The sequence below is a fragment of the Mustela nigripes genome, chromosome 1 (genome assembly GCF_022355385.1).
Source record: "Mustela nigripes isolate SB6536 chromosome 1, MUSNIG.SB6536, whole genome shotgun sequence".
Taxonomy (NCBI): domain Eukaryota; kingdom Metazoa; phylum Chordata; class Mammalia; order Carnivora; family Mustelidae; genus Mustela; species Mustela nigripes.
Genome location: NC_081557.1, coordinates 263,078,990 through 263,093,363, shown reverse-complemented (window position 1 = coordinate 263,093,363; position 14,374 = coordinate 263,078,990). Strand labels below are relative to the sequence as shown.

Sequence of the window (14,374 nt, the reverse complement as noted above, 5' to 3'; positions counted from 1 at the left end):
TTCGTCCTGCGTGGGGGGGTTCGCGGAGTTTGAGGGGAGGTGGCAGAGATGGCGGCCTCGGCGCGGGAAGATGGCGCCCGCGGCCAAAAGCAAGGGCGGCGGGGCTGCGAGCACTATGACAGAGGCTGTCTCCTGAAGGTGACGACTTCAGTGGGCTCTTCCTTGACAAGCTTCCGCGGGGCCGGGTGGGCGGGGGCGGAGTGGGCCAGGCGGTTAGGCTTGGGCTTGAGTTAGCGGCTAAGCTGTTGGTCCGTCTGCCTTCTTCACCTCGAGTTGGGTTCTTGCTGTGGAGAACGTTTTGGCAAGACGACCTCCCCCACCTTTTCCCTGCTTTACACGTCGTGAGCGAAGCTCTCTGCTCGGGGAAGAACGTGGGCTTGCACATGGCTCCCTTCATCGGTGCGTTTCTGTAGTCTTTTGCTACAGTAAGTAGACAGAGGCCGCCCCGGGCCTGGGCTGGCTTTCGGCCAGGGGGACTCTCAGGTGTGTGATGAGATCATGGAAGACGGAGAAGTGAGTGGAGGATCGGAATAGGATTTCAGCTCCTTAGTGAGTAAGTTGTACAGCTCGCCAGCTGCATTTCAGAGTCAGCGAGAATGCCGAAGCCTGCCGGGAGAATGTTTCTGTGGACGAGGAGGACAGCCATGGAATTGCCACTAGGTAGCTTCTGTGGAGCCAAGTGCCCAGCATGCATGTATTGTGAGTTTTGCTGTTTACTTTGAGGAAAATTGCTAGTCAGTCTAGAGCGTTGTAACTTGGCACCCATCCAGTTAAAGTTTCCTGATTTTGTTGTTGCTGCAAGAAGCCATTTAAAGATTTTACTTAGAAAGTTTGAGCTTGGGACGCCTGGGTGGCTCAGTTGGTTGGACGACTGCCTTCGGCTCAGGTCATGATCCTGGAGTCCCGGGATCGAGTCCCGTATCGGGCTCCCAGCTGCATGGGTAGTCTGCTTCTCCCTCTAACCTTCTCCTCGCTCATGCTCTCTCTCACTGTCTCTCTCTCTCAAATAAATAAATAAAATCTTTAAAAAAAAAAAAAAAAAAAAAGAAAGAAAGTTTGAGCTTTGGAGTCCCACAGCCCTAACCCCCACATCTAGCTCTGACCCTTGATAGGTCAGTGCTTTTGAGCAAGTGCTCCATTTGTGAAATAGGGTGACAGTAGTTCCTGTTTCATTTTAAAAAAAGAAAGAAAGAAAGAAAGAAAGAAAAAGTATGAGGCCTGTAAGGACAACTTAGAGCCTTCTTTTTAGGCCAGCCTTGGTGAACATTCCTCCACTGCACTGGGTGAAGCTCTTTCAAGGTTAGGGGTTCACCGAGTGTTGTGTAAGCGAACTGAATGCTATCCTTACGATTCCATTTCCACTGGTATGTTTTGTTACTCTTTGAAACTCCATAACTGGAGCTGAATTCAACATGTTGGCCCTTTCCCCCAGGAAACCACATAAGTGTGTCTGTGTTTCATAGTGCTGAGGTATTTGACCCTGAGTATCAAATACTTTTTTGCCTTCTCCCTCCTTCTTCCTTGAATACCAGAAGCCAAATGAAGACTTTTGAGGAGGAAGTAATCAACTAAATCAAATGCTGCTGTTGGAGTAAGATAAGAAGTGAAAATTGACCTTTAAATTTGGCAAGGAGGTCACTGGTGATCTTGACAAGAGACGTTTCAGTGGAGCAATTGGGACAAAGCCTCATTGGAGTGGATTTGAGAGAGATTGAGAGTAGTGGAACTGGAAGTAGCCTTCATAGACAATTCGTGGAGTTTTGCTGTAAATAAAAGAAGGAAAAAAAAAGTCTAGTTGCTGAGAGATGTGGGATCATGAGATTTTTTTTCCCTTTAAAATTGGAGGTATTACGGCATGTTCGCATATTGGAAATAACCCAGTGAGAACTTTTTTTTGTTTTTTAAAGATTTTGTTTATTTGTAAGAGAGAGTGCGAGTGCACAAGCAGGAGGAGGTGCAGGCAGAGGAAGAAGCTTCCGGCTGAGCAAGGAGCCTTTTGCAGCACTTTATTGGAGGACCCTGGGATCATTGTCTGAGCCGAAGACAGGCACTTAACTGATTGAGCCACTCGTGTCCCGTGAAGTGAGAACATTTTATAATGCAGGAGGGAAAGAAAAAACTGTAGGAGCATTTATTGCTCTTAAGTAATCAAAGAAAAGTTGGGATCCAGTGCACAAGTGGAGGAGTTGGGCTTAGAGAAAAATATGTAACAGAAAGGAAGATGGAGTATTAGGTACATTTGCAAGTAGGTTGATAGAGTTTGTGAGAAAATGTTTTCTTTGATTATTTCTGTTTAATAGATAATGAGCAGAGTGTAAGGGTAGAGGAAAAGGTTTAAAGAGAGGAGATGTGAAATAATCATTTAGATTTTAGGTCCTAGACTAGAAAAATGAGGGAATCGACTAGGGCAATATAATAAAAACCCACTTTTTTTTTTGTTTTTTTAAAGATTTTTATTTATTTGACAGATAGAGATCACAAGTAGGCAGAGAGATAGGCAGAAAGAGGGGGAAGCAGACTCCTCGCCGAGTGGAGAGCCTGATGCGGGGCTCTATCCCAGGACCCTGGGATCATGACCTGAGCCGAAGGCAGAGGCATTAACCCACTGAGCCACCCAGGCACCCCAAAACCCACTTTTTAATTAGTGATCATGACTTAAAAGTGAGACTAGTGTGAAAATTCTTATTCAGCTATGTCTGACTATTCCTATACAGGAGAGAATTGGATTTAACCAGACTTGGAGTTTTGGTTAGGAGAGTATGTAGAGGAAGAGAAAAGGAAAGAATTAGAGTATGTGCAAGGGAAGCATTGAAGTGAGTTGGAAAGAGAAGGGGTAGTGGTTAGAGAATTTCATACATGAACTTATGATATAAACAAGATTTAGTTCTTGTTTTAGAGCATGGTTCTCAAAGTGTGATGAATGGACCCCCCCCCCCCGCCCCCCGGTGATTTCTGAGGCACTTGCAGGGGATCCTCGGGGTCAAAACTACTTTCTAATACTAAGGTTTTGTCTTTTTCAGTGTGTGCAAAAGCAGTTATTAAAACTGCTGGCATCTGACCTGTACTATACGTATAGTTTAAAAAAGAAGTTTGACTTAAGGTTGTCATTGATAAAACTAAAGCAATAAAGTTACTAATTTTATAAAAATCTCAGCTCTTGAATACATCTTTTTACATGTTTGATGAAATGGAATGTTTTCATCAAGCACTTCTGCATACTAAAATTAGATGGTTGTTGTGAGGAAAGTTCTTATGCAGTTGGATTATGAACTGAACTAGTTTCTCATGTAACAGTTTGTACTTGAAATCTTGTTATTTAGACTTGAGTATTTGGTGGGCACTTTCTTGAAAAGTGAACCATTGAAAAGAAACTGTCATTACAAGGAAAACAATTGACAGTGGTAAAATTCAACCTTTCACATAAAAATTAGAATTTTGAAACTTGTATAAGTTTCTGTGAGCTTAAAAGTGTCCCAATACCTAAAGACTTTGCTGATGAGATTGGTAGTGATGTTAACAAATAATGTTTTTTTTTTTTTTTTTTTTTTTTTATTGCATGGAAAATGTGTGAACATTTGGAAGAGCTGTAGAACTCAGTGCGCACTGATATTTTCCGAATGACTAATGCGTGGGTAAAAGGTTGATTCGAAGTGCAGGATAGATCAGAGGATTTTGATGCAACAGAGTGAGAAAAGTTCATCAGTACAATTTCAGAGCCCATGTTACAACTGATCATTTATAAGACTTGTCAAGTTTTGGTGTAGTATCAGAGAAGAGTATCCATAATTCTATGTAAAGTCTATTAAAATACTCCTCCCTTTTCCAACTATGTATTTGTGGGAGTCCAAAGTTTCTTCATATACTTCATCTAAACCGATTGAATACGGAAGTTGAAGCAGAAATGAAAATCCAGCTATTTTGGGGGAAACTAGTTATTTTTCATTAAAATATGTCATTTACATTAACATGTAATGGGTTTGTTACTATTTTTAAAAGAAGTAATATTTTAAGAAACTTTTCAGTTTTATAGTATGGTGTCAGTGGAGGTAATTCACATAATCAGAAGGTCATTGAGATCCTCAAAATTTTTTTTTAAATTTATTTGACAGACAGAGATCACAAGTAGGCAGAGAGGCAGGCAGAGAGAGTGAAGGAAGCAGGCTCCCTACTGAGCAGAGAGCCCGACACGGGGCTCTATCCCAGGACCCTGAGATCATGACCTGAGCCGAAGGCAGAGGCTTAACCCACTGAGCCACCCAGGCGCCCCTCTTCAACAATTTTTAAGAGTGTAAAGGGGTCCTGAGACCAAAACATTTGGGAACCCCTGTTCTGTGGTATGACTGTGAGAATATTTGGCTGAGTAGGGTTGAAGGACGAGGCCACTGGAAGTGAGAAAGTCAAGGAATTGAGGGTGGTTGTGCAGATCACTAAGATTTAGGATGAGAGTAGTTGTTGGGAGAGAAAGGGTACCAGTTGAGTGTTAAAATCTTTAAGGAGTGAACTCTGTTGTGGTAAATTATCATAAGAAATCTTCAGAAATGAGTGAATTTGGAAGGTCACAGTATCCTGGAAAGTACTGGGTTAACTTACTGGCTTAGAAACTTCTTGAGGTACTAGTTAGAATAAAGTTAAGCTACTAAGGGTAACAAAAAAACCAACAGTAATGTGGGTTAAAGAATTAAGAGTTTATTTTTTCCCACCTAACAGTTTCAAGGTGAATTATCCAGTTTGGCGATGAGACTGATCCACATGATCACTCCAGGGACAAGTTTTTCCCATTGTATTATTTTGCCATGTTTTAGGGCATACAGTCATCCGCTGGGTTGCTGTCATGTCCAGGTTTCATCTGATGGAAAAGGGAAAGGGAGCATGGAGGAGGAGGCGTGCCCAGTTTCTTAATACTCAGGCCCAGGAGTGGCACTGATTTCTTCTGCTCATTTCCTTTTGGTAAGAACTTAGTCATTTGGCCACAGCTGAAATCAAAGAAGTCTGGGAACTGTAGTATAGCTGGGCAATCATGTGTCCAGGAAGAAGGAGAGAAAAGATTTTGGCAGTCTGCCACTCTTGAAAACAAGGGCTATCTCTTAAATTTATTCTGTCTTCTAAAATGTCAAGGATATAGTTGATGATTAATAAACACGAGTGAATTAAAATATAATCTTTATTATAGTTAATGTTTAAAGGTTGAAGTAGGTAAATGACTTTATCTGGAAATGTCTCAGAAGAAGTTGCCTGCCTGCCGTTTAGGCTGAGGATGAGTTTAGGGTGTTGTGTGATTAGTTCTTCTGTCTGTGGGTGTCCATTCTTCATAATTCTTTAGTATTTAAGGACCAGATTATGTTAAACTTGATGTAGGTAGACATAGATGTTGAGGGGGAATAGTTAAAATATGCTAAGGAATAGTGAAAAGTTATGTTTAGGATCAGTTTATAAACTGATTGATTAGTTGTATTCTTTGACTTTATTCCAGGAGGAGGAAGAAAAATTTTTTTTTGCATTATAAACTTAATCTTTTCTTATACCTCTTTTTCCCTCTGGGCATTAGGCACCTTGCTGTGATAAACTTTATACTTGTCGGTTGTGTCATGATAGCAACGAAGATCATCAGCTAGATCGCTTTAAAGTAAAGGAAGTGCAGTGCATAAACTGTGAAAAAATTCAGCACGTAAGATTTTATCATATTTCTGTTTTCTTTTTAAAAAATGTTAAGATGATTTACAAAATTGATCAAGAGTATGCAAATAAGACTTATTTAACTCTAAGCAGTATCGTTGGTTTAAATGTTTAAAACCTTGTAAGATTCTGTGTATCTTGTAACAAATTGTGGATATTCAAATAATAATAGAAAATGTTTTGGTAAATTTAATTTAATTTTTAATTACATGTGTCTGTTTTAGGCCCAACAGACTTGCGAAGAATGTAGCACATTGTTTGGGGAATATTATTGCAGTATATGCCATCTCTTTGACAAAGACAAGAAACAGTATCATTGTGAAAACTGTGGAATTTGTAGGTACTGTATGTAAAATGATCTTTTATGATTATTTTTAATGTACCTGAGCAATAATAGTCTTTAAAATCAGTTTTGTTGGGGTTAATTTGCATCTCATAAAATGCATTTATTTTAAGTTTTCAGTTCAGTAAGTGTGACAAATATATATAATCGTGTTACTACCAACACAATAAACATTAAAAACATTTCTGGTATTCTAAAAAAATTTTTCATGTCTCTTTTGTAGTAATAATTTAATTAGCCCACCAGTTATTGTGTGGCTATTTAAAAATATAACTTTTGGATATAAAACATGCTTTTATATGAAGTGTTTCGTAGGCAACTGAAGTAGAAAATTAGGGTGGACTTTACTTTTCTAAAAATCAGTTTTTAAAAGCATTTTCAAAGTATAGGCTGATTTTATAAAAATTGGAAAACATTAAAAAGTGGAAAGAACAAAAGAAACCTATAGTCCAGTCTCTCACTGATACGCTACTATTGACATGCCGTATGTAGGAGTTTTTCTTTTTAAAAACCCTGAAGTATTAGATATATACAAAAGCACATATGTAGCATAACATGTTATAAAGTATACTGATACAGTAAGTCACTTATTTTAAGAAATAGAATGTTACCAATACCGTTGAAGCTCCAAGATTCATTCCATTTATCCAATTAAAGATTGAGATGATTATTCGTCTTCTATTTTGTTTTCCCTAACACTCTGGCTCCTAGCACATGGTTCCTCATGGGGCTTGACTTAAAGCCAGGGTTGGTTACCAGGGCATCTCTGGTGGTGGGACCTGCTCTCCAGTTTTTTGCCTCCCTAGCAGAGAGATTGCCAGAGGGTTTACTTGGTTTCCTACCCCGTTACCTACTGCTTGCTGCTTGGCTCCTTAGCTTCTAATAGACTTGTGTGGACTCCAAGTTGCCTCAGGGTATTTCCCTGCTCTCTGGGATGTTGACCCTTTAAGCCCTTAGTTGTTCTTTATTGCTGTTATAGGGCTTGTTTTCTTTGAATCTAGCCTCTGTAGTTGTCGGTGGGAGCTTTGGTCCTAAACAGGCCACTTTTATCTTTGTGGAGTGGAGGTTTACAATATATGTTCAGGTTTGCTTATTTTTAAACTCACATTCTATTTATTCTTCTGTGGCTTTTTTTTTTTTTTTTAACAAAACCTTGTTTCTGGGGTTCATCCTGTTTGATTCATGAGCTCCAGTTCATTTTTACTGTTATATTGAGTTATTTTGTATGTCAGATCTGCCCAGTTTTTAATTACCACTATTAGAACAAAGGAATAAACACATTTTTATGGTTAATTTATTGACTTTCAAGTAGTTGAGATTGCAGAATAGGTAGACATCTCATCTTACCCTATATATATTAAGCTTTATGAAATTAAGATGTTTTCAAATTCTAAATTCCTATACCTGGTAAATACTGAGATTCATGAGATCAAGGTATTTTCAAACTTTAAATTTGTATACCTGGGAGTGCCATGTATACAGTAGGTGCTTAGTAATGTGTAGGTTGTGTATCTTCGGCAAAATATTTTTAGTGTTATGATTTCCATCTGTATATGAGGAAAATTTGTCATCAACATTTAGCATCTAAGTATATTTTTAAATCCTTTTACAAACAACAGAATATTTTTTATTGTTTGTATAATTTATGTATTTATTATGAATGACAAAGTAGTGAAGAACAGCTTCATTAGAAATTTTAGTAAGAATTTAAATGTCGCAAATCTAAATTTTGATTCCATATTTTTCTAGTACTAAATTTGGCAATATCCTTCGAATGTAGCTATTTCCTGGTTGTTTGTCATGCATAAATCTGACACACGTCCTTCTTGTAATAACTGATTCTAGGTTTTAGATAAAATTCTAGTAGGCTCTAGTTTGTAATTACTTTAATTTACAGGCCTGTACATTTTTTCACGTCCTGCACGCATACCATCAAAAGATATTGATTGCAGATCTCAAGTACACCGCTAATAGGTTCTGGCTTATCATTACTTCTGTTTATGCATTGTCAAATTCAATGTTTTTGAAACCTTTGAGAGCTCATAATTGTATCTAAAGGTGACTATCCAGACTGGAATGAACTCATAGAGGTAGCATACTCATCACATAAAATAAAATGCTCCTGAATTTAAAAAAAAAAAAAAAAAAAGGTGACTATCTTTTTAGTTTCAATATAACAAAATTTTATTTACTTTTAGATTTATAAACACCTTATTTAGGATGATCAATCTTATAATTTTTTTCACTTTTTACATCATCTGTTTTCTTCAAGATACTTTTTTTTTTTAAAGATTTTTATTTGAGAGGGAGAGTAAGCGAGAGAGAGAGAGGGCGCACACATGGGGGGAGGGGCAACGGGAGAGGGAGAAGCTGATTCCTAGATGAGCCCGGAGCCCACTGAGGGGCTTGATCGGAGGATCCCAGGACCGTGACCTGAGCTGAAGGCAGGAGCTTAAAGGACGTCGCCACCCAGGCGCCTCCCTTCCACATACTTTATACACATACTTCCCGTTCAACATTTCTCCATTTAGGAGCCATACCACGTAAATTTTGGTGTATAAACTTTATAAAAGATGGAAGAGTGCTGTTACAACCTTTTGGCAAAATGGGATGGTCTAGTTTCATGTAACAAAATACTGTGAATTGAAGTTCCTCCTAGTGAATGACCAGGTGAAGAATCCATTTTTCTTTTTTTTTTAAAGGTAGTCTTGCTTTTTTTGTTTTTAAAGATTTTATTTATTTATTTGACAGACAGAGATCACAAATAGGCGGAGAGGCAGGCAGAGAGAGAGGAAGGGAAGCAGGTTCCTGGTGAGCAGAGAGCCCGATGCGGGGCTCGATCCCAGGACCCTGAGATCATGACCTGAGCCGAAGGCAGAGGCTTTAACCCACTGAGCCACCCAGGCGCCCCCATTTTTTTTTTTCCCCCTTAGAAGTACATTGTTCAGAGGCACCTGGTTGGCTCAGTTGGTTGAACATTCAACTCTTGATTTTGGCTCAGGTCATGATTTCGGGGTCGTGAGATTGAGTCCTGCGTCAGGCTCCATGCTCAGCAGGAGTCTGCTGGAGATTCTCTCTCTCCCTCTTCCTTTGCTTCTCCCCCATACTCAGTCACTTCTCGCGCTCTCTCTAAAATAAAAATAAATCTTAAAAACAAACAAACAAACATTGTTCATTCATTTTCTTGTGAGGCCTTCATCTAGTGTGTATTACAGACATGATTATGATCACTTCAGGTAGGGATTTTAGGTGGCATTGTGTCTATTGTCCTTGTTCAGAAATCCTTGGAACATCTTTGTACAGTTCTTTCAGAGTGCCTATGGCACACTGAAAATTCACTCCCCTTGTGGATTTTCAGAGGTATTCATTTATTATTATTTTATTAAAGCTTGCTAAAAGATACTGGGGGTGGGGGTGCCTGGGTGGCTCAGTCGGTTAAGCATTCACCTCTTGATTTCAGCTCAGGTCGTGCTCTCAGGGCTATGAGATCAAGCCCTGTGTCGGGCTCCCTGCTGGGTGTGGAGCCTGCTTAAAATTCTCTTTCTCCTTCTGTCATTCCCCCGTTCCCTCTCCCTCTCTGAAAAAGATAATTGGGAGCAAAATCTATTAAATAAGATTGGCAAACACTGTTTAGTCAGAAATGACATAGGTGTTAGAAAATGTTAATTTATCTAAACAATAAAAATATCAAAAGACAATTCAAAGATGTTTCTGCAGTAGCAGTGTCATTGGAAACTCTTTACCCTTTCATGACAACATTTAAAAAAAAATCACGTCATTTGAGTGTATGAATTAAAAATTTTGCTTAAATATCAGTGTTTTTATTTTGTAGTTGAACCTTCTTTGATACTCTTTTACAACAAGTCCCCTTTTGGATATTAATGACAACTTTTTTGTCTCAAGTATATTATGAAACTTAGTTATTGCTTTTAGTCCATTTAAGAAATCTGCAAAGTAAAGGTGATCAGATTTCTCCTGCTGGTGCTTGGTACTTACAACACCTCTAAGCTTGACTCTGGTCTCTGGGCTTGAAAATTATTGTCTTTAGGCAATAATCACTAAAGGAAATCTGTGCTTCTTACAGAGTTTAGTAATAATATTAATCCTGATTTTCTATTTTAAGATAGCTCCATGATAGTTAGATAATCTTTTGACTGTGGCAGTTATTCTCTCAAAGAGTAACATGCCCTAAAAACAGGGTTTCACTTTTTCCTTAATTAGAGGCAGACATCCAACACTGAATTTTTTGGCAATGGGTCCGTATATCCTTACTGAAGTGTGCTAGAATGAGCTTTTCTTCTTCTTCTTTTTTTTTAAATGGGGAAATATAATTTCTTATTGTTATTAAATAAGCGCCAGGATACTTAACCATGAGAGTATGATATGGCAAATGTGGTTTTGGTGTTATGATTTCTGCTCTTAAAAAATGTTTTAGCCCTTTGTATAGTTTCAGCTTTAGAAATCTTATAAAAATTTTCAACAGATGACTAAGTGATGTCTGTGTAATCATATTGCTTGCTTGCTTGATTTTACTTTTATTTGTCTGAGAGAGAGAGCACAAGCAGGGGCAGAGAGAGAGGAAGCAGCAGACTCCCTACTGGACAGGGAGCCCAATGTGGGACTCAGTCCCAGAATGCTGGGATCTTGACCTAAGCTGAAGGCAGACTTAACTGAGTGAGCCACCCAGGCTCACTGCATAAGCACATTTATTTTATGTCATTATATTATATTCAAGGTACTAAATTATATATGGGAATACTTTCACAAATTATGATTTATCCATACAATGTAATACTGTGTAATTCTGAAGAGGAATGAAGTGGTCTAGACAGAATAATCTTTAGGATATGTTCAGTGAAAAAAAGTCGCAGAACAGAATGTATAGAAAGAATCCATTTTTGTAAAAAATAAAACCCAAAGGGTGTGTGTGTGTATGTGTTGTGTATTCACTTTTATAGAAAAAACCCAAGTAGATACCATTGTGTTTATAGTGCTTACATTTGAGGAGTGATTTTGGGGAGGTGGGGGTTTACCCCATGTTCTTCATTGTGAATTGAACTAACTTTACAGTGAAATTAAACTTATGTAAAAATGAGTAAATTACCATTGTAGTAAAAATGAACCTAATTTTTTTGGTTTTTACATAATTTTTAGGATTGGTCCAAAGGAAGACTTTTTCCACTGTTTGAAATGTAACTTATGCCTAGCTATGAATCTCCAAGGAAAGCACAAGGTATATACTTAAGTTTGCATAATTTAAAAAGTATTATATTGTGTTTGAAAACGAGCTTAAATCCTAATATGTTTCGAAGCATGCTAATTTTCAGATATTACCAAGTACAACTATGGTGCTTTTTATTTTTGAGCATTATTAAGTAGGTGTTCTAAGATCTATGCCTCAGAATATCTGAGCTACAATTCTTTTTCTTCTGTATTGTGTGTGTGTGTGTGTGTGTGTGTGTGTGTATGTATGATCTATTTATTTATTTAAGAGAGCACACAAGCAGAGGGAGGGGTAGAGGGAGGGGGAAGAATCTCATGTAGACTCTGTGCTAAGCACAGGGCCCGACATGGGGCTCAATTCCAGGCTTGATCCCAGGACCCTGAGATCATGACCTGAACCAAAATCAGGAGTTGGATGCTTAAGTGAGCCACCCAGGCTCCCTATAGTGTGTAAGAATACTTTTATCAGTTACTGGTGTAATGTTGACAACTTCTAAGTAAGTTTATGGATTTATCTCATTGGTACTGGTGTTAAGAATAAGTAAAAATGAGGGGCGCCTGGGTGGCTCAGTGGGTTAAAGCCTCTGCCTTCAGCTCAGGTCATGATCCCAAGGTCCTGGGATCGAGCCCCTCATCGGGCTCTCTGCTCGGCAGGGAACCTGCTTCCCTCTCTCTCTCTGCCTGCCTCTTTGCCTACTTGTGATCTCTGTCAAAAAAATAAATAAAATCTGCTCAGCAGGGAGCCTGCTTCTCCTCATCTCTCTCTCTGTCTGTCTCTCTGCGTATTTGTGATCTCTCTCTCTGTCAAATAAATAAAATCTTAAAAAAAAAAAAATCTTAAAAAAAAAAAAAAAGAGACGCCTGCGTGGCTCATTTGGTTAAGCATCCGCCTTCAGCTCAGGTCATCATCCCAGGGTCCTGGGATCAAGCACTGCATCGGTCTCCTTGCTCAGCGGGGAGACTGCTTCTCCCTCTCCTTCTGCTGCTCCCCCTGCTTGTGCTCTTTTGCTCTCTGTCAAATAAAGAAGAAATCTTAAAAAAAAAGAATAACTAAAATTGCATAGTAAAGAAGCAATAACAGTGTAACATCATTTCAAGAAAATTCAGAAAATACTTTTGTATTTCCTTTCGTAGTTAGAAATATTTTTATTTTGGATCTATTAATTATACCGTGATACCAGGCCCTTTAAAATTATTTTTCATTATTTAGAAAAAAATCTTAAAAAAATCAGATTAGAGAGACTAATGAGGATTTTTTTCCATTAAGTTTTTTATTTTAATTTGATATAGTTAACATTAATGAGGATTTTTAAATAAATGCTGGCCTCAAATTGTCAGGTGTTAAGAGAAGTTGAAATGAATAATGAGCATTTGAGATATGGTGACAAGGTATAAGGGAAAAAGAATGGAGCTGAGTAAAGATGACTCTTGTTTTAATGTATTTGATTAATAGACTGTGAATTTGCTGGATTGAGTTTGGTTTTATGGACTTGAGTTGGGGGATGGTAGCTCTGTGGTCTTTCAAAAACTATATGTATGTTTTCTCTTATGGTATCTTCTTTGTCAGTTATTTTTTTTATTGTCTGTGTTTTAGTAAATGGTCCTGTCATCTACTCAAGTGCTCACTTTAAAAACCTGGGCATCTTCCGTGGGGTGGTGCTTCCCCTTACCTTCCCGCCTTTATTTGTCCTGTCTTACTAAGTGAAGAGCTCTGGTATGGGCCAAGCCTGTTGGAGCTCAAATGCACTTCCACCTCTTATTAGTATGTGACTTTGGAAGTTACTGAGCCTTCTCTAGGCCTCACATACCTCATCTGTAAAATGGGGTAATAATTGTGCCTGCATTTATAGCAGGTACACTGTGAGACATGGTTGAGCTGATACAGGTAGTGTACTTAATAGATGGCATGTGGTAAATTTCAATAATGTGAATTGTTATCATTGTCAGTACTCTTAAGTAGCTTTGGAAATACATGTAAAGTAGAGTCCAGACATAATCTCTCTGTATCTTTGGTAAATCTTGATTCACTGATTTTCTTTATTTGTAAAATGAAGATAATTTGAACAATTAAGATGTATTTTTTTTTTAAAGATTTTATTTATTTATTTGACAGAGAGAGATCACAAGTAGGCAGAGAGGCAGGCAGAGAAAGAGAGAGAGGAGGAAGCAGGCTCCCTGCTGAGCAGAGAGCCCGATGCGGGACTCGATCCCAGGACCCTGAGATCATGACCTGAGCCGAAGGCAGCGGCTTAACCCACTGAGCCACCCAGGCGCCCTGAACAATTAAGATGTATTGAGTAATTTCATTGTTTTAGGTAATATGCAAAGCCTGAAATAGCTGTATGAATTAACTGTTCAGTTCTTGTCTGACATTGAAGAGACATGCGTTAATATTAATTATTAGCTTTAATAAGTTAGTATCATTGTTTTCTTTATCATTAGTTTTTATTAATATGTATACTTGTCATTTCCATCTAGTTAAGCTTTTAGTAATTTGAGTTTCTCTTTTAAACAGTGTATTGAAAATGTTTCCAGGCAGAATTGTCCAATATGTTTGGAGGTAAGCTTAAAATATTACTTGCTTTGGAAATATTCCCTCTTTTTTTTTTTTTTTAAATTACATTCAATTTACTCTCCAGAAAACCCGAGGACATCTAAAGAGAGAGAAATAATATTCTCTTAACAAATGTCATGTTGAATTTGTAATTAAGTGGTGCCTGCCTGGCTCAGTCTGTGGAGATGCAAGTCTTGATATCAGCGTCGCGAGTGTAAGCCCCATGTTGGGCGTGGAGCCTCCATAAAAAAATTATAGTAAATTCGGGAATAGCAAATTTGTGAGGTGTTATTAACTTTAAAAGATACTCCAATTTTTTAAAAATTTATTTTCAGCATAACAGTATTCAGTATTTTTGCACCACCCCCAGTGCTCCATGCAATCCGTGCCCTCTATAATACCCACCACCTGGTACCCCGAACTCCCACCCCCCGCCCCTTCAAACCCCTCAGATTGTTTTTCAGAGTCCATAGTCTCTCATGGTTCATCTCCCCTTCCAATTTCCCCCAAGTCCCTTCTCCTCTCTAACTCCCCTTGTCCTCCATGCTATTTGTTATGCTCCACAAATAAATGAAACCATA

General features: G+C 38.3%; 1 protein-coding gene across 2 annotated transcripts in view; it reads left to right on the top strand.

Annotated features, from left to right (window-relative positions):
- The first annotated feature begins 4 nt into the window (after positions 1-4).
- RCHY1 (ring finger and CHY zinc finger domain containing 1) overlaps positions 5-14,374 on the top strand; it is an 18,968-nt gene continuing 4,598 nt past the window's right edge. The window contains exons 1-5 of one of the 2 annotated variants that reach the window (XM_059385251.1): positions 5-138; positions 5,546-5,665; positions 5,898-6,013; positions 11,171-11,249; positions 13,755-13,799. In XM_059385251.1, the coding sequence (XP_059241234.1) occupies positions 49-138; positions 5,546-5,665; positions 5,898-6,013; positions 11,171-11,249; positions 13,755-13,799 (450 nt within the window). In that variant the 5' untranslated portion in view covers positions 5-48. The remainder of the gene's footprint in view (positions 139-5,545; positions 5,666-5,897; positions 6,014-11,170; positions 11,250-13,754; positions 13,800-14,374) is intronic. The other variant, XM_059385252.1, reaches the window with a different exon arrangement.